The sequence below is a fragment of the Athene noctua genome, chromosome Z (genome assembly GCF_965140245.1).
Source record: "Athene noctua chromosome Z, bAthNoc1.hap1.1, whole genome shotgun sequence".
Lineage (NCBI taxonomy): Eukaryota > Metazoa > Chordata > Aves > Strigiformes > Strigidae > Athene > Athene noctua.
The window spans coordinates 70,443,250-70,470,930 of record NC_134077.1 but is presented as its reverse complement, the minus strand read 5'-3'; the positions used below and the strand labels follow the sequence as shown (position 1 = coordinate 70,470,930).

The following is a 27,681-nucleotide window of genomic DNA, read 5'->3' as shown; positions in this document are numbered from 1 at the left end:
AAGTAGAGTTGCTGTGCCACACATGAAAAGAAAAGAAACAGTTGCGGAGGTTTTGGCAAAGGCTGCTTTCTCCAAACATTCTCCTTCTCAGTTGACTGCTTGATTACATGATGAATGCTCAGTGATTGCTTTTTTCTTCTCCATTATGTATGTATATCAACCCATATCCCCATACATACATGGTAGTTTCATGGAGTGAAAAATTTTGTAGAGGAATATCGGAAGGGCAAGATGAAATGGAATCAAGTTCTTCTAACTAGATTTATATTACTTTAGCCTTCAGTGTAGACAGAAGAAAGCTGGCTAGAACAATGATCCACTGCATTTACTTGTAGAAAACTGCTATCCTCTGGCATGCTGCGAGCTGAATCACCAAAGATACCGTTGGACCCTGCTGGAAAGTCATAAACTGGAAAAAAGACAAAAATAAATAAATAACTAGGATAACTATATCATGGAGAATCCTAATGCTTATTCAGAGAAATGGAAATGGCTTTAAACCAAACAGAAAAAAAAAAACCAAACAAGCCAACATATGTATGAAATTAATAATTACATAACTTACTGCTTACTAAGGAAGGAATTTCAGTTCTGTCGGAATCAAGTCTGAAGCACAGCAGATTTCATCACAACTAACAGTTGCCCATTTAATGAGTGCTAAAATGATGATAATTTAAAAAAATAAACTTCATGCTTGCTTATTGAATTTCATTATACCCAACATATGATGAGGCAATAAAATATTGTAGAACTCATTTGCTGTAAAGCACACCCTGACACAGAAATTACTAAATTCTACAAGTGACAGTAGTAAGCACAAGAGTAACTGTTTGCAGCAAAACTCACACCTTTTGGATTACATCTTTACATACTGTGAGATGCCTCTTTGAAGTTACAGGTGCACTGGCTTTTTAATGCACTAATGAAGGACCAAGACATAAAAGAGATTTCAAATGACAATAAATGTTAAGTGAAATCGTGTGTGGACGGACAATAAAAGACTTGGGCGTCAATTGTGCTTAGGCCCTAAGATTAGGCCCACAGTCTTGTGCTGATCCTCTGCATAGAGGTCACTTTCATCCTTTCAGAGCAGCATGCAAGCCCCTTATATACTTTTCAGCCAGGCAGAGACTAAGTCAAGTGTGCACAGAAGATTGTGCATCCAAGCAGTTCTTCTCATGAATATGTGAATAAATAAAATTCAAGACTGAGTCAAATTAAACACACATAAATCAAAATCAGTGGTTTGAATCATCTCAGGTGCCTGCTACAATATTTACAACAGAGTGGAGTGGCTGTGCAAACATCACACAGGGCTCAATGGACTGTATTTCAAAGCAAATACATGAGCTAGGGACTGTCTGACCCCCAGAGGTTAGAACCTTGAGAAGCCCTCAACAGTGTGCAGTCAGCACACAAGACAGATGTTACTGTGACCCACCGTGATGGGGTCCCAGTGCCAAGCATTCCACGAAGGTCTGAAAACCATCTCCTCTTTGTGAAGAGTCAAGTCTGTCTTGACAGGTTCCGGTCACATACACAGCTCAAGCAGGTCTGTCAAAGTCCACACCCTGTACACAACCATCCACAAAGTCCCCCAGATGTAATTTACCTGTAATACCAGAATGAGCCGAAAAATTTTGATGGAAAATGCCAAGCCCTGCCTGGCCCACTGATGTGGGAACTAAGCAGTCTTCAAAAGGAGGAACCGTATTGCAAGAAACACCCTGTTGTATGTTCTTCTGAGTGTCAGCATAATGTGGAGGGCAGAAAGTCTGAAGTTGCCCATAAAAACCTGCAACAAGGAGAAGAAAGTGGTCAGTAAAAGACCTGGACAGAGATACAAGGGACAGCCGTGAGAGCAATAAAAACCTCAATGGTAGTAGCACCAGGATGTCAATTATTTTCCATCAGTAAAGAAGCTTTGATATGAAGCTCCCTAAGACTTCCTCCATTTGCTACTAATTCTGAACACAGTACACTTCACAGACATCCTGATTCCAGCATGACTTGTGAGAGGCACTAACTGGCTAGAAGCTGAAGTTTTTCCCAGAAATTCCTCCTTTTACTCTGAAGTCCTGCTGTCTGAAATGGTACTCTCCAGATTTCACACTGGGTTGCTGCTTGAAGAATCTAAGATTAATTAAAAATAAAGGAAGATTACCCAAGTGAGGTCTGAATAAAATCTGAGGGTCTGTCACTGATGCCAAGACAGCTGTCTGGTAGTGGTGACATGCATATGAGACTCAGAAAGGCTGCTAGCTGATGATCCATGGGGCCTGCTGTTTCTAAGTACGGGGTGAGAGTCTAACCCGCTCATCAGTAGCAATGAGTCCACATGGAAGAGAACTGAGACTATCGTGTCACACGACATAAAAGATCCCCACCAGGGTTTTTGTTCTTTAAGGTTTTTTTTGTTCATTAGGTGATATTTGAGGCATATAAGCAATAAGTAAATTCACACTGAAGTACATGCCAAAATATATGTATATATAACCAAAACCATACTTCTTGGTAAAACAGGAACATGTATGCAATCTGAGAGTCACAGATAGGTGTTCTGCAGTAGGCAGGCCTAAAGATTTTTCTCATGGAAGCAAGGTCTTTTTGCCTCCTTAGAAAATGGAATCTAAGCTTTGGAGATTTTGGTCAAAGTCTGAAGGATGGCTTTTATAGGTAAAAGACTGTGGTATGTATTTATTTCTGTTTTCTATAATATGTTCTTAGAGTATATGTAAGAAATTAAAATGTTATATATTATTTTAAGAAAAACTGTGAATCAAGCTCCTGTCTGCCAGCTGTGGCTCCTTGTTCTCACCATTCTCTTTCCATGCATAAAGTGAAAAGGAAAAGGACAGTGCATTACTTTCAAGATGTTACATAGAAATTGTAGGCCTTGACTGTCCAAAAATAGGCACAGGAATCATACAGTCTCTGAAGATATCATTAGCAAACAGCTTATTGCCTAAGGGCTGGTGTGCTATATTCACTTGTTGAAAAATATGTTGTAGTAAGTCATACCAAAAAGCCATTGTCAGAAAAATTATTCGCTACCTCAGAAAGCACCTTAAGGAATATCCTGCATCTCAAGTCTATTCCAGAGACACTACTGTCAGTAGAAAAAACTCACATACAGGACTATCTCCTCTGGCCAGCCTAGTTAACCAACATCCATATGACAAAGTCCTTCCACCTGAATTTCCTATTAGCATAGAAAGATCAATAAAAAGAAACAACAACAAAACTTTCCCCAAATCCTTAAAACATCAACATCAGAAAAAAATGGAAAAAAGGGGAAAGGAGGGATTGAAAAACATCTTAATGTATCTTCCATATATAAACTCTCTACTACAGATACTTCCTTACAGTTCAAGAATTTGAATTACTCCCCTCTCCTTACGCATCTGTTTATTGTCTGTTGGATATTATGAAAAAGGAGGAAACCTTGTTACTTTCAGTGATTATAAATGTTCACAGATTTGACTTCAAAGAGCATTTAGTACTTGGAGGAAATAAAGAATCCTAATCTGGATAGTTACAAGGACAGCCAGCTCAAGTTCATCCTTCCATGTGTTCAGGAATTAACCTCAGTACTCCATACTGTGTAGTTAGGAAAGCATATTTATACCAGACATGCAGCTTTCATGCCTGGGACCTACTGATGTCCATGAGAAGTAAAAAACGATGAGTAGTAAGCAAATTAATTGACAGGATTAAAAACTCATCTTCCTCCCTAAAAGTATTGGGATGCTTGGGTGAGCAGCATATGACAAAAGGCCTTTGGGTACCATTAATGGTACCCAGTTCAGAAAGGAGGACATGTCCCAGAGGACAGAGAAGATCCTTTTATGGGAAGCATGAAACATGGAATCACAAGCTATTGATATCTGAGAGGGTCATGTCTATATCTTGGTTATTACATTACATCTGAACACAACTACTGTCTAGCCGTTAATTCTAGTAATTAGAAATGCCTTGCACGTGACATCTAGTTTTGACGTATGAATAAAAAGTACTTTAAAAATAAAAATTTTGTATTGGTGCAGTTCCACACCCCAACCCAAACAAATCTTCCAACCTCAAATCCCTTTACAGGGATACTCTATGCTTTGAAACATGTTATGAACATAAGGCACTTGGCAAACTTTTCCTGGATTGAGGCTAGGAGCTAGGTGTATGCCCATTCACTTTCCTATAGAAGTGTGCACATGGGACTACTGTTTGCTAAAGCTGCACTGAGTGTTTATGTACAGATGATATTTCATAAATAATAGGATGGAGAAAAGAGAATGATGCAGTGGAAAACATGTCATCACTTTGTGTGATATAACTGATTTTCTGACAAGCAGGAGGAAGGATGCATGATTTAGAAGTTTAATGAGACTAATTTCTTTGGCCTCCATGAAGAAACATACATATTGGCATGCATAATATGTGTCTGAATTGAAACTGAGAACTAAATATTTAAAAGCATCAGAACAGGCCAAGACTATGGACAGGAAAAGACAGCCTGAACCTGCACCCAGGAACTCAGAAAAGACCTTATGGCGAGGTCTTGGTAACAATGGTGAGTGAAATATAGACTGCATTTTATTTAGTAGTCTGGCAAGACACTTCTGCCTACACACAATGAGATAAATGCCTGACATATACATAATAAGAATTTAGATCAGGCAAATAATTACATGAAAGAACACTGAAACAATTGTCAGTGTTGTGTTTGAAAACCTGCATCAAAAAAGAGTATTTTGACTTCATATAAAAGAATAAAAAAGAAAAGAAAAAAGAAAAAAAAAGAAAAATAAAAAGTAGAGGCATGATTCCTCTTCCACAGCAGGCACAATCTGCAGACTGTGCTCATTCTGAGGCTGAACACTCATTGATTTAACTGTCTTTTGCAGGAGCTGAAGACACTTTGCAGCCCTAGCTGTGAGATGATGATTTCAATCTTTTTTTTCTTTTAAAGTTTAACTGCAAAAATACTGAGTCAGACTGCAAAGCATGTTAGGAATTTGCAACCCATTAATCCTTAAATATTCAGTCCTGACATTTAAGAATCAACTGCAGTAAAATAAAATTAAAGAAAAAAAAAATAGCCATCCAAAACTTGTCTTAGAAGCTACATAGCTATTGACAATTTTTGCCTCCTTTAAAAATGGTTTTAAAATAAACTTTTAACCAGCAATAGGACACACTGTGCAAGTTTACTGTTGAGTCAGACTAGTTATCAGAAACAACTGTGCCAATCCATAGTGGTCTAAGCCATCTGGGAAGACCCTTCGAGACACACACTGAAATGTGCTTTCACATTGCTCTGTACTCATTCTCTATTTGTGCTGTTCTCCCAGCACCCTGTTCCTGATGCAGAACAATCTGGCTGTAACTGTGACTATTGCTAGCAAGTCTGGCAGAATAACTAGTTACCTTGGGGTTGAGCTATTGTGAGTCACATCCTCTGTGTTTGCTCAGTCTCTACTTAAGCAAAAGAATATTGTCTAGCAAAGTCTTACAAGCTTTGAGCCATTGGTACCTTAACCACTATATTGCAGAAAGAACCAGGGAAGTGCACAAGGCATTTTCATTAACCGGTAAATCCCCAAATAATTTTTTAATATGGGAAGAGAGCACAGAAAAATAATTCAACTTTCCTAGGTATATGTTCTTTTCATGATTCAGTGTCATAAATATTCATCTTATAAAATAGAGAGCCACAAACAGGAAAGAGCAGAACAGAGCACAAAATCATTCTCTTTCCCTCAGTTACTTAGCACTATTCCAAATGTCTGTCCACGTCTGCAGTGCATCAAGTCACAGTGTAGAGGTCTTTGAACTGGAGCCCAAACATGACAGAGCAAAATCTTCTAAATTGGCATCAGGAGCTCTTCCCTTTATTTTCATGATGCCATGCCCAAGATAATCTTCACTACTGCTGAACATAGGATAACATGAAACCGTATGCAATTCAACCCCTAGACCCTGACTATAGCTGGCCCCTCATTCAAGATTGTTAGAGAACTGTAGCATCACCTTTCTGTGTTTTCATGAAACACTGGAAAATTAAAAAAACAGGTTGGCTAATGAAGTTCCAGCAACTTAACTTTCTCCTCAGGACTGCAACTCTGGACTGTATCAGTTGCTCTCTTATGAAACTATTTAAAACACACACACGCACATGGTTATGTCAATAGTATTTCTTTGCATCAGTGCACTATAGCCAAGATCCATGATTTCCAGATGCCAAATAAACAGTTGTTTTTCTGGGATGATAGCATTATTTCCTGAGGAAATATTTTTAAATATGATAAAATAGCTGTATGATGCAAGAATCTCTTCCAAAAGAGGGAAGCTCTTGTTTTTTATCACATACTTTTTCACATATTCTTTACCTCATCCTGAGAGATGCTGAGCATCTGAAAATCCCAGGTACACAGCCCATCTCAAATTCACAGCTGAAATTGTTGTCCATGTAAGTTTGTGATAGAGTCCTGATTCCACTGAACTGATGCAAAGATTTCATTACAGATACGTAATGAATGACTGCCACAGTCATCATTTCTTTAAGGTAGAAAGCTTCTAATGGAAATTTATTTCCTCCTCAGCCAGGTCTCTGTCTGGCACCAAAAAGAGACAGCATTTTCTCAAGAAAATCAGTATAACTGCCATTAAAAAATATACATCCTGGATGAGTGGTCTTTACTGCTATGGTATGTAAAAGTTCAGGTATCTTTGGTCTGAATTACTTCAGAATAGTGTTCCTCTGCAGTGTATTTCTACAGTGTCCACCAGGTAAATTACATAAACATCAAGTAATCATTTGGTACCATCTGAGTGTGAAGAACAAAAGGAAAAGAAAGAGTAAGACAGATATGAGTCACATATTGTACTGTCAGATTGACTTGCAAATGTGAAAAACTAGAAATGTTTCTATTCAGTTAGATTGGATTATTTATAATTAAAAGATAACTATTATTATTAGAGCTGCCCGTATAGATACACTAGTATAGTTAACTCATATCAGATAACAATTATATTAAAGAAATGGCAACTTCTTTTCTTACTGAATATTTTGCATTATTTTTTTTATTTCTTCCATTACTCAGACAGCATTGGACATCAGCTTAACTCACAAACATATATGACTTGAGTCGCAGGCACAATTTTAAAGGACAGTCAGATTTCTAGTGCAAAAATGTTCACAGTATCAGAAGCATCCAAAATCAAGTAAGCTATACCCATGCCCAAAGGAACTTTACCTCACTCTATACTATAAGCACAAGAAGCTTGCTTACTGTGAAGGAGGGGTTTCTACAGCTGTTCTTTTTTTTTCCTACCTCACACATTTCAGACCAGTAACTTGTTCTTACAGCTGTCTGTGTGCTGCAGAGGCCTGTGTCTTCAGGTACCTCTGCTGAGATCCCTGTAGTTCTTCACTGAAAAGACTCAGCAGTGCAATACATGTCCTTGGCTAATTGTTGCAGATTTCCCGGACCTGTACTGTCTTCTATTCTGTCTAGAAACACATAGCACAACAGTGTCAAGCTGTGAAGTTGTCACTCCCGTTTTCAGTCCAGGATAATGTCAGATTTACGGTAATTCAGATTTATGGTAATCCAGTAAAAGATACTACAGTCTAATGAAAGGAAAAGAATAACTTCAATTCTGCAGCTCAGTGAGTCATCTAATATCATCACTTCCAAACATCCCACGCAGCAAAGGAAATTGTGAATTTCACAAGAGGAAGGAAAGGGAATATTTAATCTATTATATAATATTAACCAAGGCAATAAAAAGCTCTCTGACATTACTGTGTATCTGATGCTGAAAATCACTAAGAACAAATAATGAAATTTGAACTGTAGACAATGCTCTTCCAAGAAAAAGCAGTTTTGCAATACAAGTAGCTATTAGATATAAAAGGCTTGTCAGTCTTGGATCTCCTACATAATTTCTTTCTAAAGGATAGTGCTCTGAGAGCTCCACGAGCTTTTAAGATGCTCAGGCTTTCAGTAAGTGAGTGTGTTTAGAACTTGTTTTCTTCAAAAAGCTTTTGGGCAATGAAACTCTTTCTTCCTCAGTACAGCCAGTTTAAATGGAGTTGACAAGTTTAAGACTGCACTGAAACAAAAATGTCACCATTGTTTGGTAGCAGACTGAGTTGAAGCGACTATAGCTACAACACTTTAAATCATGAAGAGGCAGGTTAAGAACTGCAGGAGACAGAAACTAACAGAGCTTCCCACAGACACCTCTTATATACCAAGTAGTCCAGGCTGGTGAGACAACTCCATGGTGTTTTTCTACATTATAATGATGTGACCAAGGAAGATGGAAATCTTTGTATTGCTGCTGGGAAAACATGACCATGAACTCTTGAAACCTTTGCTTTTCAGAGGGAGAGTTTAAGCAAGCCTTTCAGGCACAGGACAAAGCTTTCAGTGTAGCACATAGGAGTGAGACACATGTGCTTAAGTTGGATGGAGTACATTCTGACAAAATACCTCTTCTAGTGACAATAGGTTACTTAATCTTTGAAAGAACATTTAATACCCAAATGTGGCTATTGTATTGCAATGTATTGTATCTTTCAATACTAAAAAAGCCCCAGGGTTCCTACCAGTTTTAAGTGTAAAGATCTTTATCATTGTAACTTTGAGTTGCTATCTATGTGCATATAATTCCTGTCAGCAATTTTTCCTAAGACAGGGAGGCAAGCACAGTAATGCTAATGTAGGACTAAGTAAGGTATGGATTTAAGGCCCAAGTCCTTGAGGTTATCCATTTTTTGATTCACTCAAAACCAGTATTAAGGTCTATCTTAAATTTGAACATGGAATGGGGCTTCAGTCCATACGTCACACTCGCACAGATGAGTGTCTATTGGGCTACCTTCTTATGATGGTTTTAATGACCCATGTCTTTTGTCCCTTTAAATCCTCTTCAGACTGTAGGAGGTGGAGATGGAAACACATTAGCATCTCTCTGGCCTACCCTAAAGATGCCCAACAAGATATGGACCTAACTGCACCAGCCAGTACAAGCCCTGTGTGGAGCAGCCACTAATCCAAGATGATCTGTGAGTCTCTGAGAGGCAGGAGTCTTTGGAAACTGTTCAACTTCAGAGCAACTTGATGTGATCCTGGCTTCTAAAATTACTGAAGCTCCCATGACCATAAGAGGAAGATGGTTGTAAAGCCATCTGTGAACTTGAAGGCAATTTTGGTCCTGGCAGGAACACGGACCTTAATGTCTGAATACCTTTCTGGAAGATGAGTTCTTGCAAAATATTCAGCAAAAACCGGAACTGACTAAAATGTATTGCACTGTGGAAATAGGTAGGCTAACCTGATCCCTTCATGCCCCATATGCTAGGAATTTATTGGACATGTTGTAGCATGTCTTTGCATATGTCGTATAACAACAAACACTTTTAATAAATTTCATCCTGTACTCTGTTAGCCCTTGATTATTAGTGAACTTTAATCAGAGAATAGAGACAGTCAGCAATAACTGTACAGGATTAGCAGCTCCTGTAAGAAGAGCTCCTGGCTCAGATCCTGCTCATGTGTGGTCTAGTACAATAAGAAGAACAAATCAGGACTGGCACCTTCCTTTCTCCCCTTCACACCCAAGAACTTTGGGAAATGCCCCAGTGTCCTGTCTCATCCCTTTGCCTAGATGAACTGCTTCCATCAATGGAAGAAAATAAAAGAAGCCTTGCTTTCCTCAAGATGTTTCCTATGATATCTATTGTGATAATTCTCAGGAAGCCTTATCAAAAAAGAGAAACCCAAGGCCTAGAAAGTCCAATGTGCTATGTACCCTGTGTACGTAAATATGGCAAACCATATATTTAAACAGCTGAGAGGAAATACCATTACTGCTGTCAACACTCTTCTGAAATGTTAAGGTAATTACCATTCAGACTCCATACCAGCTAGCAAAAAAAATCTAAAACAACCCAACATTGTTTTCAGCTGCTGTTAGTTTTATTCTTGGCTAAAGAAGTTTATATTTGATTGAACAAAGAAGGAGAGAGAAGTCTTGTAGAAGCTGTTTACACAGCACAATTGGGAACATAGCTGTAAGAGATACGCAGTCTAATAAAAGAGGTCTTGATCACTCCTCAAGTGCAAGGGAGAAAAACATTCCACCTCTTGAAAACCTGGTAACACTTATGTGTAAAACCAGGAGGGATTAGAAGTGTAACATTAGAAAATTAAAAGCAGAGGCCATCACAGAATGATTTGCAGTTCTATTTAACAACAGCTCTGAAAACCAGTCTGAAGGGAAACCCATAACTCCACAGTAAGATGACTAATAATTAGCTAAACTAAGAATTTTAAGGAAGTCTGAAGGCAGGGTCCTGAAGGCTACTTTCCAGAGTCTTTCAAAAGGAAAGGTGCCTTAAAAATACTAGCACCAACCCTTGAAGTATTAAATTTTAAGCCAAGCAGCAGTGAAAAAACAATAGCATCAGTGACGAAGATTATTCTTTCTTACCTTGGATGTGGAGGCTATTTGGTTGAAAAAAAGGGTTTGCTGCTGGCTGGTATGTCTTTAGAGACATTCCTGTAGGCTGCTGAAGATGGAGAGGTTGTGGAGTCTGTCTCTGCATCATGTGATATGGAACTGAAATTCTCTGGGGGCTGATGTGATGAGAAGGAGCTGAACCAACAAACCTAGGAGTTCAGAAACACAAAACTGTAAAATCCCGAACAGAAAAGGGCTAAAGATTGTTTCTACTTTATTTAGTTCACTATAATATTTAGCAGTTTGCACAGATACAGTCTTCCAAAAGAACAGTGTACAGCCCAGATGTGGAGAAGACATATTTTCAAATGGTGACATATCATTAGATTTGACAAGGGGGAAATTAAAAGGCTGAATTGCACCCATATAATGGAAAATTCCTTTTAACATCTGTGGGTGGGTTTAAGTCTTAATGGGCAGAGATACCTCATGGGGGACCTGATTTCTGAGGCATTGCCAGCTGTCTCATTATAAGGCTTTGTATCAACTGTATCTGTCAATAAATAGCTGTCTTTCCTCACTGGGAGTGAGTGGTCAGTTCTGATCACTGGACACTGAGGAGATACTAGGTTCAGGTCCAGGTTCAGATTTCAAGTTCTAGAAATTTTTTTATGTTACATAGAACTATTTGAAAATAAACAATCTGAAGTCAATATAATGTATATGTGTTAAATCACTTCCAGTTGGGCAGTCTGACCACATCAAAATGTTGATCTGGACTCGAAGTATAAACTTACAAGCCTGGCAGAGGAGGAGAACCATTCAGACCAAACCGGGTGGTACATCTGCCACAGAGGTTCATCACTTCAGTGATATGTTTTGCAGAGGTCTGTGACTACTGGCACTAGGAGGACACACACTGCTTTGAGGATTTTACATGATGGTTTTACAGACCTTGCAAATTTAACATTTTCCTATATTTCCTTAAAACTGCATAGCTCAAAGGACATTACAAATAGGTGCTTCAGTCATTTTTGCAGATAAAATGCTGAGGTTATAAGAGCTCATCTGTCTCCGATGACCAAACTACCCACTAGACCAATGGGATCTGATTAGTAAATGAAAGCTCAGCCTGTGTTCGGGAATGTCTCAGGACCACTTTCTTATCCATGAGAGGAGAGCCTGGAAGGCCAGCAAAAAAGAGCCAGGATATTTCTGCAAGAGAATGAGGAAAACTGGTGCAGTCTTCCTGTCACAGATTGGCCTTGCTCTCTACTCCTAAAAGCAAGCTGCAAGTCTGTGCTGAGCAGGAGCCCTCACGTACCCTTCTCTGTGGTGTGTGTGCTTGGTAGCTGCGGCTAGGACAAATGAGTGCTTGCAGTTAACACGGTCTGCCAGGATCCTAAAGCATAGATCTGGTCTCCTGATCTTGTTCTCCTGAGGCTAGACCTCAGTACACTAGAAGACTTTTTTTTAACCTAGCAATAAAGAATATTTTTCCTGCAGAAGTGTAAGGAAGCTATAATCTCACCCTGAGTACAACAGAAGGTGCAACTGCAGTAGTAGCACTACAGAACAACTCTGCACAGGGTCACTGCACAGGTTATAACGACATTTAAATCCAAGACACCTTGAGATCTTTTATGCTGCAGCTCAGAATTAGTATCTGCCACACATTAGCTGTGTCATTTTGACTTAATATGAAACCAATTTACTACATTTCTGGTAGATCCATAATTTATATTTGGAGTACAGCAAGTGTCAAGATGAACTCTGGATGATTTAATGCCTATTCAGTCTTCTTTGAGAAATGCATTTTTAGGCATATTAGATACAGAGAAATCAGTAGCTATATTGTGATAAAAATATCAGAGGTTTTTAAAATGTGCTACTACTACCTGATTATATGTCTCCTGTGTAAGGACTGGAATGAGTCTTTTATATAGTGCTCACACAGTAAGACTGTTATTTGCTGCCAGAGATTAAGAGCAATTCACAGACAATCTTTTATTACTACTATTATTTAAAAAATCATGGGATATCATCCTCTGTGTTTTCAAAATTCATTTGTGAAAATTAATCTCTCAAAAATGGTTTTAACCAGCAGCCAACAACAGGGAAAAAAAACCTTTTCAAAATTCAAAGTGAAAAGCACAGTTTTACAAATTTCACATTTGATTTAACATCCCCAAAGCACTCCCAATAATAACACACTACTTTGTACAGCCCGACGGGACACCTTTTAAGTAAAATTCAGTGGCCTTTAAAAGACTTATGAATCACTTAATGAATTCCTGACTTACTCATATGAGTGACTATAGTTATCTACTTTTACTTCCCTTCTGCCTAACGAAAGTGAAACTTGGACTTGTCTTCATCCAGATTTGTCCCTGAACAAATCATAGTGTGTTACCGGGGGAACTGCAAATTTAGTTATATTCTTGAAACAGTCAGGACTGGATTGTGACCACTCAGAAACTGCCATCAAGAACTGTGGTCCAGCCCTGGAGTCAATGAAATCGGGAAACAGACTGATCTGTGGAAAGGTGCCCTTCCCTATGCCTGCTGGATGCACAATCAGAGCGGGAACATTTCTGGAGCCATCAAGTAGCCACTCCCTTTCCAACATTAGCTAGGAAAAAGTGTCCTGCTGGGGAATGGCTATATTTGGTAGCAAGCAAGATACATTACAAGGTTACCAAAGCCTACCCGTTTTGATGAGATTGATCAAAATGACGCATATATAGGGGTTTTGTTAATGACCAGTATTGGTTACTGCTACATGGAGAAAAGATTTTACTCTAGCATTTATTGACTGGAGCTGGCCCAAACATAAACTACATGCACAGTCTAAGCAATGTGTGGAAAAGGAAGGGAAGAGGAAAGCTAATAGTAATTGTATATTTATATAGTATAAACAGTGTATTTATAACTATTCATATAGTTTATTTTATCATGGTTGGCCACCTGTAAATGAGTCTTAGGTGTGGTGTGGAATCAACCTTTCATGTCTCTGTAGCAAGGATATATACAAGGTTCGTCACTTTGAGACTCCTCGATTAAAGAACTGGCTGTACTCAGTTGTCTGAGCGTCAAAGGGCTGAAGGTGTTATTTTTGGGCTGAAGGGGTTATTTTTGTAGGTGGAGAAAATACTGAGAACTGCATGGTAGAGAAACCCTTCTTTGTTAAACTTTCCATCAAGCAGAACTGCCACTGCAATACAGTGGAGACAGGTATTATAACTGTGGTATCAAGTTGTCACTTTTCAAGCTGACTGGAAACAAGGAAAGCAAGTAGAGAATTACTATTCAAAGCTCTGCTTGACCTACAGCTTTTTGATGGTGCTCCTCTTTTTCCAAGAGAATTTGAAAGACTCATGGCCTCAGTTTTATCTTGGCTTCTGTTCTTTTAGGCTGGCAGTCTTTCATTTGATTTCACATTTCCAGCCTCAGGAAGCTCATGGAAGTACGTGACTGGATGAGCAGTACTGGACATTTGCCTTATACAAGAATCTCTCAGTGGGCTTCTCCCACCTTCACTGAATGCTTGATGTCTCCAAGAGTTGTCACCTGCATCCACTTCACAGAGCTCTCTGTGGCTAAGTAGCCAGCTCCCCTTCTTAAAGGGAGAAGGCAAGGCAGTAATTTGGTCTAAGAACAGAGTTAAATCTGGTTGGCAGCTCTTTCTGAGTGGTGTCCCCAGGGCTCGGTGTTGGGGCCACTCCTGTTTAACACCTTTATTGATGATCTAGACGAGGGGATCGAGTGCACCCTCAGTCAGTTTGCAGATGACCCCAAGTTGGGTGGGAGTGTTGATCTGCTCGAGGGCAGGGAGGCTCTGCAGAGAGACCTGGACAGGCTGGAGCCATGGGCTGAGGCCAACTGTGTGAGTGTCAATAAGGGCAAATGCCGGGGGCTGCCCTTGGGCCACAACAACCCCCAGCAGCGCTACAGGCTTGGGGAGGAGTGGCTGGAGAGCTGCCAGTCAGAGAGCGACCTGGGGGGGTTGATTGACAGCTGGCTGAACAGGAGCCAGCAGTGTGCCCAGGTGGCCAAGAAGGCCAATGGCATCCTCGCTTGTGTCAGCAATAGCGTGGCCAGCAGGGACAGGGAAGGGATCTGACCCCTGTACTGGCACTGGTGAGGCCGCCCCTCGATTCCTGTGTTCAGTTTTGGGCCCCTCACTCCAAAAAGGACATTGAATGACTTGAGCGTGTCCAGAGAAGGGCAACGGAGCTGGTGCAGGGTCTGGAGCACAGGTCGTACGAGGAGCGGCTGAGGGAACTGGGGGGGTTTAGTCTGGAGAAGAGGAGGCTGAGGGGAGACCTCATCGCCCTCTACAGCTCCCTGAAAGGAGGGTGCAGAGAGCTGGGGATGAGTCTATTGAACCAAGTAACAAGTGATAGGACAAGAGGTAATGGCCTCATGTTGTGCCAGGCAAGGTTTGGGATAGATGTTAGGAAGTATTTCTTTCCAGAAGGGGTTGTTGGGCGTTGGAATGGGCTGCCCAGGTATGTGGTGGAATCCCCATTCCTGAAGGTGTTTCAGAGTTGGGTTGATTCAGCGCTTAAGGATATGCTGTAGTTGGAAACTGTCAGTGCTAGGTGAACAGTTGGATGAGATGATCTTCAAGGTCCTTTCCAACCTAGATGATTCTGTGATTCTGTGATGTAATAAGTGATAGGACAAGAGGGAATGGCCTCAAGTTGCACCAGGGAAGGTTTAGACTGGATATTAGGAAGCATTTCTTTCCAGAAGGGGTTGTTGGGCGTTGGAATGGGCTGCCCAGGGCAGTGATGGAGTCCCCATCCCTGGAGGTGTTTCAGAGTTGGGTTGACTTAGTGCTGAGGGATCTGGTGTAGTTGGGAACTGTTAATGTTGGGTTGATGGTTGGACTGGATGATCTTCAAGGTCTTTTCCTACGCAGACAATTCTGTGATTCTGTGACTGGACCCAGCATGCTGATGACAAGAAAAATTCCAAGTCTCTCATGGATTTCAGTCCAAAATGGACTGAAAAAGGAAACCCCTTTGAACTCACTGCCTGTTTCACTTACCCACCTTCTGAAAGAGAATAGTAACTCTGAGCTGCAACAACAGTCTGGTTTTCCTGCCTTCTTTTTCAGGAGATTAGGAAAAGGGCAACAAGACAGCATCCCAAATCTTTCTGCTATTCTGTCCTCCTTCCTCAATGCTTGAAACCTCACCTTGCAGAAGCAAGGAATGCAGGAAGGATGGGAAGCATAGGAGACTGGCATTTTGGGGGCAAAACTGGGGAATGATTGATTGCAAGACAGACTTAGAAGTGAGAACCACTGCAGCAGAAGAAAGCTGGAGTTACATATCTTCTTTTTGAGGAAATCTGGAAGAAGTGGCTAATCTAATTGCTATATATGCACACACATGTACATATACATACATATCATGGAAAAAAGTAACACCAAGAGTTCAAATTTCAAAATGCAGAAAAAATTCTGTTCAGTCATTAGGAAAAGCTATAATTTGGCAGCCAATCACATTGATTTGGCATCTGAGATGATATAATTTTTGAATTTTTTTTTTTAGTACTAATGGTACCATGAATTTTCCCCTCATGTTTCGGATTTTGTCTCGGATTCTCCTTCCTGTGTGGCCATATTCATAGGATATCAGAAAGCACAATTCAAATGTGAGTATAAAGATTACCTTGAATGACCAGAAAATGGTGTAAGGGCAAAGTTACTTTAAAAAATAAATTTAAAAAAAAAAAAAAAAAAGTCTGAAGGTAAACTTACTCTGACCCTTTTTTGTACTTAAAGAGAATCAATTTTGTCAAATCTTTGAGAGCTGCTAATCTATTCTAGGAAACAGGATTTAAGACTTTTTACTGCCTCCTGTTAAATAAACCAGATTACACCAAAAATGTCTGACACAACCAATTTTCCTTTTTAACAGAACATGTTAAGAACCCAAATGTCAAATAACCATTTGGCTGCAGGACAACAGCTCTGTCAGTTTCATATCCCTAGGGGGTTAGTATATTTCAGTTTTTCCTGTTTGTACTGTTTCAGAGTTGTAGAAAAAAATTGATTTTTGCTGTATCTAGCAAAATATCATTATTTCATATTACATCAAATTCTGGGTATCACTTTTCCAAACTAGTTGTTTCCTGGGAAAAAGGCTAATTCCAATTATTCTACAGTTTCAAATAAATTCTGCAAGAGACTGGGAGGATGACAAAAATAATAATAACAGCATATTGTACTATAGCAGTAGTAATAGCTAGTGAAGGGAGTATTTTCTTTGCTTGGGAACAGCAAAGAAAATATTTTCATTGCAACTAAGTATTTGTTAAAAATATATTGAAAAGAAAGGAAACAAGGAAACTGCATCTGCATATAAATGAGAAAAAGAAGATATAGTTTACCTGCCATTAATCCATGCTACACTATGACACAAAATGTTACTATCAGGAATTAGCCGAGACAGGAAATATTTAACTATGTTGGATGTAGCTATGTCTTCTTTCTCTGCTTTTTCTCAACTTTGCACTGAAAAGTAAAGCATGTGCCATCACTTAGACATCAATCCTTATGGTTGCTTTCAATATGCTTCCAAAATGGAAATGGAACATTAAAGCTGAAAACTTTAATTTATTTTTTTTTTTCAGAGGTCACTGTTTCTTTGAACAAATAGCAAACACAATTTATTGGGTTGACGCTCTGTTAACTGCCTGAATTCTAATTCTTTTTGTTGGGCTCCAACAGTTTGGGAACACAGCCAGATGTTATGCAGTTGACACAGCCAGGAGATCAGGCTTTCATCTTATTACAGTTGAAGTGTTGCCTGGACAGAGGACAAAGCCATAAACTCCCTGTAGCAGGCTGCTGTCTCCAACAGCGTCCTGTGCAGTGCTGCACTTCTGACAATGTTAAGTGAGGAACTATCTATGGTCACTCCATCTGGATTGCCTTTGTATTTCTAGGCAAATCCAGAAAATTTGGGGTGATGCCTCCATTCTCTGCTTTATCTCACATTTTGATTTGGCTCCACACTTTATTCTGCCCACTAGTGATGTTGCAACTCCTCAGTTCACTGTCAGTGGGGAAAATAATCTGCTGTAATACAGTATTCTATAACACAACATATTGCACTGTAAGTTAGTCCAGCTAGCTATCAATGACAATCAAATAATCATGGTTTAAAAACACTTGTAAGGAAAGCATAGATTTTGCTAAGCACAATTTTTAAAAATCAAATGCTTCCCCCAAAAGTCATGAATACAATAATTTGAATAAAATAACAAAACCGTAAGTTTTTCACCTACCTGTGATACAATGTGTTTCTCTCCAATGATTTTTCTGTTGCAATTGATTATTTTTAAAAGAAGAGAATCTTCTCCCATTACAGAAATATTTTGGCCAACACAAACCAAAATTTTTGTCCATAGTTTTGTTTAGCCATCAAATTTGCACTCGTCAAGCTCTGTCACACACACCACACAGCAATGATCCCACAGCAGTTTTCTATCCTCACTGTGTCTCAGGGGAGTAGACATCAGTAGACATCAATTTTATATCCTATTCTTTCCAGTCATTAATGAGTGTCTAAAAACCCTTTTCATGCTGAAGCTTTAGGAACACAGAAACTGCTATTTCAGATCAAACCAGTGGTCCACCTAGCCCAAAGAAGGGATGGCCGGAAGAAAGAACAGCTCCTCTAACTAGCGCCACATGCTCTTTGGTAAGAAGAATAAGAAAGGAGAACTTAAGCAGAATTTAAATTAGAATTCTAGGAAGGAAGCTGTGAGCAGCCACCTCAATACATAGATCCCCTTGAGACAGAGATATATAACTCTAAAATATCTCCCAGCATTTGTTGTGGTTGTGTTGTATTAGAGAGGTGAGTTGCTTGCAAATACAAAGAAAAGGAAAAGAGTGCCTTTGGAAAAAAAGAAGTGTAGAAACAGGCTGGAGAAAAATTCCAAGCTTTGCTAGGTCAGCTCTGAAACAATGCTGTAGTGATCTGGGTGTTGGTCTCTTCTCCTAAGTAACAAGTGATAGGAGAAGAGGGAAAGGCCTCAAGTTGCATCAGAGGAGGTTTAGACTGGATATTAGGGAAAACTTCTTCACTGAAAGGGTTGTCAGTGTTGAACAGGCTGCCCAGGGAAGGGGTGGAGTCACCATCCTTGGGGTATTTAAAAGATGTGTAGGCAAGGCACTTAGGGACATGGTTTAGTGGTGGACTTGGCAATGCCAGGTTAACAGTTAGACTCCATGATCTTAAAGGTCCTTTCCAACCTAAAGGATTCTATAAGTCTATGGCTCAGGTTCAGGGTTAGACTTACCACCTCCACTACTTAGCATCTGTCATGTATATGTGTCATTTGCTCACCAACAAAAAAAGTTATAATTGAAAACAAAAAATCAGACAATCTTCTGAAGTGTCACATGCCTGGAAAGAAATGACTGTATGGATTTCAAAACCACACTGTTAAGGTCTTTAACTAAAGACTTTCTTCGAGGCAGCCCCTTGTATACCACATACAAAGGGCTTTGTAAAAACTGAAGACTGGATGTCTAGTTCTTGGTTAGAGCTACTCAGAGGCTTTTCCTTTTGGAAGTCTGGCTTCAAGCTGCTTATTCTTTTACAGCAAAAGCATAAAAGGAATATAACCACAGACAAATAAGCAAAAAGAAGCACTGTTGTAGAATTTCTTATAGCTTTACAGTAATGCTAAATTGAACAGGTCAGCCCTCAGTCCTTCTTTCCAGCTTTACAGTCTCTAGAAATTTCTGTCAAGCCAGGATATGCATCATGCTGCAGGGAGATACCACTAGCTCTTGTTCACAGGAAGGTGAAAAATCATCTGGAACATAAGTCCAAATGAAAAATTCTCTTCTGGTCTCACATCAGTTAACAAGCTACTTCTTGCACCAAAGCAAGCCTTAAAAAGAAAAATGTATATGTTGGGTAATTCAATAAATAATAAAAAAATTTCAAGCATTTGGTACAATTAGTTTTGGGGCACTGAACTGCACATGTTAACTATGCCACATAAAAACAAATTTTTTTTTAATCTTTGTTTTAATGAGGTTGTTTTTTCAGCTTCCTTGAATGACCATGTCTTCTTTTATTACAAAAAATGACTGAAAAGAAAGCCAAGCATGTATTCCCTTTTATGCATATGCTTTTGGCTACCTTCAGTGAAAATTTGGACTATTTCATATTAATTGAGCACTGAAAGTATCAAAGAGCTGGAACAAACAAAATTTATATTTGCATTTTTATTATGTATGTTCATTCCTTTGATAAATGAAATCTCTGTGTGACTTGCACTCTGTGTACTCTGAGTTTTGTACACAGAATGAAAGCAGTGTAAGATGTGTCTCATATTTGGTTCTGTTTCTCACATGAATAAGGCTTAATCAAGTCCACACCCTCCCTCCCATCACCTAGGTGGAGAAAGCTGCAAAAGAAGCCTTCCAATTGTTTCTCTACTCTGTGATACCTGGAAATGTAAATCGCTTAATTCCTTCTGCTTCTGTTACTCACAAACCTGAGTCTGCTTCCAAAATGGAAGGGGCACATGACTGGCCAGTTGCCAAAGCAGTCAGGCCAGCCTGGATAAGCTTCAGTCCAACAAAGGCAGAGGTGAGTGCTGGTCAGGCAGTTCTAACTCTGGAATGACCCCAGGCATACAGAGTCCATCAGGAACTGCACAGCATGGAGGGACCAAGTCCCCTCCTTACACTCCTAAATCCTGCAGTCCTCTCACTGACTAGATTGGGATAAACAGAGTGATTCACACTTTGCAAAAACACTGTCTCTGGCACTTTGTATACCAAAGTGTTCATTTGCTCAGTTTACATTTTCACAGCTATCATCACACCCATGAAGTGGTGTAAATGACAGCCTACACAAAAGGTGAATGGACTCTATTAGACTCAAGACTGCGGATTCTGCATTAGTTTTTCTTTTAAACATTTCCCTTAATTTGTATTATATGTTCTGTAATCAAACCAACACTGCTACAATACTTTTTTCCTTTTCTGAATTTAAATTGCCATTTGTCAGTGGCATTTGTCAATGAAGATACTGGCACCTTTTTCTTTCATCTAAAGTAGCTCCACATATGGGAATTGGCACTTAAAGACTTTTTAGAGAGAGTGTATACAGCTAACATATGAGAAAGGAGTGTATCACACTAGCTTTTTATTATTGTTATTCTGTAAAGTACTGTAGTATCCTGAGGTCTGTAACACATTCAAGGACTTAATGAGTTAAGTCATACTCTAAATGCATCTGCTATGGTCCTATACTAGTAACTGGCTCAGAAATGGGCTAATGAAAAGATCATTGTCTTTCATAATGAAATTTTTACCTGTAATAATTACTGATCTGTCACTGTCTGTCATCTTGTGCTCTGGCAATTGTTGGATACAGATGTTGGACAGTTCATACACTGGAGAGAAAACTGTACTGGGAAGGAAAAGCCTCTGGGTCAGGCAAAAGAGTGGGCAGCCCTCGAGTTTGCACAGAGGGCCAGAGCCAGAGCAAGGGAAGAAGTTCGGGACTGTGTGGCCAGGAGTGGGAAGGAAGGACTGAACCACTAGATGAGCTCCAATGATAATGAAACAGTGAATTTCATCTCAGACGGGTGTACAAAAAGCTCAACACCTTTCAGTGGCTCCAGAACTGGCTGAATTCACATGTGCAGTCTGAAATCAATCAGCACTTTCACCCGGTGTCAGTTTCCTGAGCCATCATGTTCTTCCTTCTGATACAAGGCAGAGTGACTACCGCTTTCCTCCAAAGAAATTATGTTCATTTATCAGTAATTGAAATCTAGTGAATGTTCTTTTCAGGTTTTTAATTGGACACTTTGTGCTCTCCAAATTACTGGCATTGCTATCACTCAGGGAAATTAAAGACTTTGAAATACATTAATGAAATACAGCAATTTATCAGCGCACTGAAAAACAGGGACATGATTAACAAAATTAAGTATCCATATAGATACAGTAAGAATTCAGTATTTTGTGCGATGGTGTATCTTCCTGATTTTCCACTGAAAACCTATTTGCTTAGGCTATTTGCTACCAGTCTTGCAATCTGGTAGACTTCTGATTCAACAAACTATGTGGAAATCTATAATACCATACACTAGATAAATAGTTGGAAAGATTGCTGAAAATAATTTAGGGAGTGTCTAAACATGATAATTACAGGACTTCTAAGCAATCTGCTTTCACATCACTGAAATATCTAAAATCATGGAAACAGCAAAGGTCAAGGGGTTTGTACCTAGTCAGCATAAAATAAAACCTGACTATAAATCAAGTTCTTAAACTAGTGAATTAAATATTCTTCCACTGTCTCTTGGTTCTAAGAAAAAAAAAAAAAAAGCCAAAAAAAAAAAAAAGCCAAGTTCCTGCATAAATACTTACTATTGAGATAATATTGACAGAATGTGACTCTCGTACCACAACAAAACAGAAACATGAATCTCAGGGCCCCCATTCTGTAAGGAACAGCTGGGCTCCTCTGAAATTTAGTGCCCCAGCCAGTATGACTTTCCTTTTCAGGCCATTGGTGGAGATCAGAGGGGACTGGAGGAAGTCCCTGAAATGGAGATGAATGGAAATCCTCACTGCCCAGGCTGGGATAAGAACATCTCTTTCACCTCTCCTTTCCCTGGTAAACCCATACCCAGAGCAATTGTTACCTGGAGGCTGTCACCAGTGACTTTCTGCACACCAACAATTCAGTTTCCACCCTAGCTCTGAAGGCAGTCCTGTCCCAGGCTCAGCATGGGAAAAATAGGGGCTGGTCTTACCTCTCTGAGTCCACGGCTGAATGAAGGGGTAACTTGGGAGGAGAATGGAGAGGACTACCCTGTGCGTTATGTCCTGGGGAGGGGTGGCTGCTGGGGTGGGACAAGGATATTGCCCCAGTTGCTCTTCCACTTCGACTTGTCTGTGTGTCGGCTGCTGAAAGCAAAAGGAGAGAAATAACCCTCATCAGGCAGGTGATAGCATTGATAACTGATCAAATACTAACCAGTAATACCTCCCTTAAAGCTGTCGTGTCAGTTCTTAGCAACCAACTGGTTTTTCTTAAGTATTGTTTTCTGTCTGAAGGGAAGAAAATAAACCGCATAAAAATTAACTAAATAATCTTTGCTGCTCCCAAATGATACTTTCAGAAACACAGACACGACATAGTTGTGTTCTTGGGAATTTTGTCTGAGTATGGTTGCAAATCTTCTATAGCTTCCTGTTATAGAAGAAGAAGTGGCAAATACTTCCCAAGATATGTATTTTTAGAGCCAGTGAACAGAAAGCACAGTTTTGTAAATAGTGAAATACTTTCTGCATTTTACCTTCAGCTGTAAAAATCCCAGATTTCCTGAAGAGGTCAACCCAAACTCAAATATTGCTATTATTGCCCCCAGACTCCCCAGTAATGCATAAAAAAATTTTAAACTAGTGTTAACAGTTTCATAATGTTCTATGAGGTTGCTCTTGCATACCTTCCAAATAATGAAAGGTACTGGATGACTAAAAAAAAAGCAATACAGGACTCCCTCTGAATGTCCTAACTAGCTGACTCCAAATCTTGTAACCTCATTTTCACAAGTTCTTTAAATCAGGCAGTAGGAAGGTAAGACACTGACTATCAAATCTCTGAAAATCCAGTTACTCAATTATTTTTACTGACATCTGTGTCAGGTAGCTTATGTCGATGTTGAATGTCAGCCAGATATATGCACTTAAATATTTTATAAACCCTGAGAACAAATCAGATAGGGTCTCTATGGCATAAAAATGTTCTCTCACTGTTTCGTTGTCATATCTTCCAGTCCCTTTATAAAAAGGTATTGTTTAGGCCTAGTTTACAGAATAAAGTTCTACCTATAATACTTACATTGTATTAGTGAGTATGTTGGAGCTAATGATTCAAACTTACTGATAAAATGTTAGAATTTAAACCAGTTCCCCAAAGGGCATCATCACTGGTAAAAGATCTTTCTAAGTGAAGATGCCTGCATGGATGCTGCAGTCCTAGCAAAACAAACCACACTTTAGAAGTAACCCCATCATAGATCTGCCTTCAAAAAAATAATTTTATAAGTCACAATTTTGAATGTTGCTACCCAACATTAAAGGGTTGTAAAGTTCACCTCATCTCCCAATCCTCAGCCTGTTTCTGGAAAGCCTTTACTAATTCTCACAAGCCTTTGTGACACAGTAGATATTCACCAGGCTAACACACAGCTAAAGAAAGGCTCAGGAGTTTAATTATGCTATAACCTCATTAAAGAGCAGTCCTGGACATCTTTCAGCTGGTGGACATAATGGACAGTGCAAGATGACAGATAGGAAACCACTTTGTGAATAAAAACATCTAATATAGATGCTGCAGAGGTAATGTCAAAGTTTAGGGAAAGTTGGCATGAGCCACACTGGTGGATAAAGCTGGAGGAGTGAAGTCTGCCTTACCACATGGCCAGGCAAACCAACAAAAAATCTTGCAGCTGCCCTTGACACTAGCCTCTACTGTTTGCTAATTCTTATATGGACCTGAATCTCCTAATCACAACCCAAGTGACAACAGACATCTGATAGTAAAAGGCATCCCAAACCTTAAGAGAGGTACAGAGGATGCAGATCCCACAGGGAGATGAGACATCCCTTAAACAAGCAGAGTAATGCACTAAGAAAGTGCTGAGGAAGAACACCCCCTAAAACTGGGGAAGGTAGCTTTTGTTGGTTTTTTACTTTGCTAATGCACTCCAAAAATCACTCTCTCACACCTGTCTCTCAGAGTAGCATCAAGATAAGTGCAGAAGGGAAATCAAAGGAATGACCTTTTGAATTTATTACTTTATGTTTACATGCAGTGCAGAAGAAAACACTGAAAAACAACTAAATGAACATTCTGGCAGAATAAGCAGAGGGAATATTTAACAAATCAGTAGGTTGCAAAGGAAAACACTGATTATCTAAATAAAAACAGAGACTATTTAACCTGCAAAAATAGGGTAACTTGCATTTTTTCCTAAGAAAAACATTGAAATGTGTAAGAAAATACAGTTACTTCCTTTCCCAGTACTGTGATCTTAGAGTTTAAAACAAATTTCTTCAAGGCTGTGGTTGATCAAGAGTAAAAAGGCTGGACTATAACTGGGTTTCCAGCACAAGGTAGAGAGAGTTGTTCTTCCTTGTCATAGCTGTTCTCTGTCACAACCATTATGAAGATTTCAGGCAAGCATATTTTCTAAGTTGTGCTTGCCCATTTCTAGCTGGTCCAGGCTGCAGTGGTAGGACAGGTTCCCCCAGATTGGGTGACTGTCGCTGGGAAAAGGTGTATCTGCAGCCAAGCACGCTCAACCATCTGTATTTTCTCTGATCTACCTAAAGTCCAATGCAATATTCGCCACTGTAGCAGTATTTGCTACTGTAGTACCTTTTTGCTAGGTTTCCCAACAACTTCTCTGTACTTTTTTTCTGTTTCTGATGAAGAGACGGTACACAGCATAAAGTAAGAGTTAACTATGGCAGAGACTAGAGGGGCAGGTATGATATTTAAGGAAGAGAAAGCATACATATTAGCTTCAAAAACATATTACTGTAGGGTATGTTAAATGGTAACAGCATGACAGAATAGCACACCTGGGCTCACGCAGTGCCTTGTAAAGAAGCCTCTAAGAGCAGCACCATAGATGATAGCGTGGGAAACCATATAACAACTGCAGGCAGTGCAACACATGTTTTGTTAGTGCATAGAGGTACTGTGCTGACAAAAGCACCTCCGTGTGCACCCAGCAAAGCGAAATCACAGTACTGGCAGCTGATTCTTATTAGAAATGGTACTTCTAAAACTTCCTAGTATAGACATGACATTGTTCCAAGCCACTACCTGAATCTTGCAAATATCAGTTGAAGAGAAACATTGTCAGCCACTGGCAATCTACAGAGTTATGACAGTCAAAAAATTTTGTCAGTGACAGGTCATTTCCCTAGTAGACCTAGTCTCAAGAGACTGACTAAAACTGTGGACACTATTTAAGAAACTGCTAGATAACTTGACCACTTTTTCTTGGGAGCTGTGTGTGTGGCAAGCTTTTCTAGTGGTTTAGCTGTTAAACGTGAGTTGCTTGCTCAAAGTGCTGTCAGGAAATATCTACAGAAAGGAATGTCTTTTCAGTGTCTGATCCCATTAAACACCTGACTTGAATGGTATGAAACTGAAAAAATGTTCATGGTAACCAGCATACTCACTGACTCCAATATACCACCACCAGGTAGGTCCACACAGAAAGATGCAGAATTAAGTGTATTACTTAACAAAAAGGCTTCCTACAATGAGGCTTTTCTCTCTATCAATACAAGATAAACTAACACAAAGTAATTTTTGAAAGATTCATACATAATTTATCAACACATAATTTTCCATGTAAATAGCTCTGCAAAGGCTTCTCTGTGAGAAGCTAAATTTACATGTATTCTTATAATGACTAGGAAAAAATTAGGTGGTTGGAAGAGAAAAATCTGATTCTGAAGAAGGTTCCTTTAAAAAAAAAAAAAGCAAAACCAGGAAAGTAGCATTAAAAAACTTATAGAATCCAAAGCCTAAAAAAAAAATAAATATTATAGCCAGAAACCTGTAGTTTCATGGAACATTTTTAAAATGCAGAATAATCACCCTCCACTTTGCAAATTACCAGCGATGGTATAATTTACTATCTTGGATTTATTCCTGTCAAATCAGCACTCTGTCAATCTATCTCTGCCCCCAAAATACCTCTCCTCTTACCACTTCCAGCATGAAATTGGATAAGGCTGAGAATTCTTTCCATATAGACTGTGTGAAGGTTTAATTTTGTAGCTCAGTCAATTAAAATTACATACATATATTTGCAAGAGTGGGGTTTTTTTCAATTATTATGTTTAACCTTTTATTTCTATAAGGAATATTTATGTGTTCCTTGGGAACAAGTGATTTAATACTGCACAAAGAAAAAAATCTGAAATGTTTTTTGCACATGGGAGCATCAGCTTCATGCATTCTCCCCTCTCACCTCCCTAGGAAGCCCATACTTCCTTACAGGATTTCGTGGCCAGGAATATGTGGGCCTGTGCTGTGTTGAACTGTAAGTGATAAGCCCAGAAAATGTAAAAGATTCTGCCTGTGTTGCCTTAATCCTGCCCAGTTCATCTGTAAATATGAAGACTCCAGTGTGCATGGAACTTGAGAAGCCATCATACATTAAGAAGTAGAGCAGAAGTCAAAATCACATTATGAAGATAATATGCCTGTCTCCAAAGTGGATCTGTCACATGCACCATCTGCACTAATGGTCTCTGTATCTTTCTACAGATGTTCTGCACGTAGATCAGAGATACTGGAGGCATCCATGTACTGGAGGCACCTAGAAAGCTGGAGAGTTTGCAAAGTCCACACACTCAAGATATTTGGACAGAAGAAAACAAGTCTAGGGAAGCACTAGTTCAATCAGTCTCCGTCTTTTGAGATACCTTACCTCAAATATTTAGAAACATAAAGGTTTAGAACATAGAATGGTTTCATGGTAAACATCTTCCACATGTAAAAATTGTCCTAAAATACCACACCATCTACTAAGAATCTTTTCCCTTACTCCACAGCTCAGAATAGTAAAAAATTAAGAAAGTTATTGCAGAATTACCAGCTGAGTCAGAACAAAAACATCAGGGTTAGTTTATAGGTAATTATAGGTCTCTGATAAAAATAATAAAATGGTGCTTGCTAGAAGTATCCCAATTGCTTCATAGGACATTCCCAAAACAGCCTATAATATAAATAAGAAAAGGTGTGTGGTTCTGATTTTTGAACATTCTTTGATCTCTTCTCTGAGCTGGACATGATAAACATTTTCTGGTCTTGTTGCTGGGTACTTGCAATGACGGGCAGCTGGACATTATTAGTTGAGAAAGACAGGCATCCTGGAATGTCCTGTAGTTTCTGAGATTAAGAAATAATCAAAGCTCTGAAGCAATAAAGTGAGGTCTGAACTGGGATTTAAAGTTGTTCCTGCCATGGCACCTTTACATCACATGCCAGCCTTTCAAGACAGATTCTTCCCTTTCAGTGTACTATAGTTTCTGAAGTTCCGTCTCATGAATAAATGGTATAGTTGCTGTACAATGTTAGTACCAATTTATCAGTAAATGTTCTTTTCTTCATC

The 27,681-nt window shown here is 39.3% G+C and overlaps 1 protein-coding gene across 3 annotated transcripts in view; it reads right to left on the bottom strand.

Annotated features, from left to right (window-relative positions):
• Positions 1 to 272: 272 nt before the first annotated feature.
• The window catches only part of GLIS3 (GLIS family zinc finger 3), a 173,689-nt gene continuing 146,280 nt past the window's right edge, over positions 273 to 27,681 (bottom strand). For 2 of the 3 annotated variants that reach the window (XM_074932330.1, XM_074932331.1), the window contains exons 7-10: positions 22,288 to 22,441; positions 10,501 to 10,679; positions 1,613 to 1,795; positions 273 to 409 (exon numbers count right to left, since the gene is read on the bottom strand). In XM_074932330.1, the coding sequence (XP_074788431.1) occupies positions 273 to 409; positions 1,613 to 1,795; positions 10,501 to 10,679; positions 22,288 to 22,441 (653 nt within the window). Of the gene's footprint in view, positions 410 to 1,612; positions 1,796 to 10,500; positions 10,680 to 22,287; positions 22,442 to 25,898; positions 25,919 to 27,681 lie in introns of all 3 variants that reach the window. The other variant, XM_074932333.1, reaches the window with a different exon arrangement.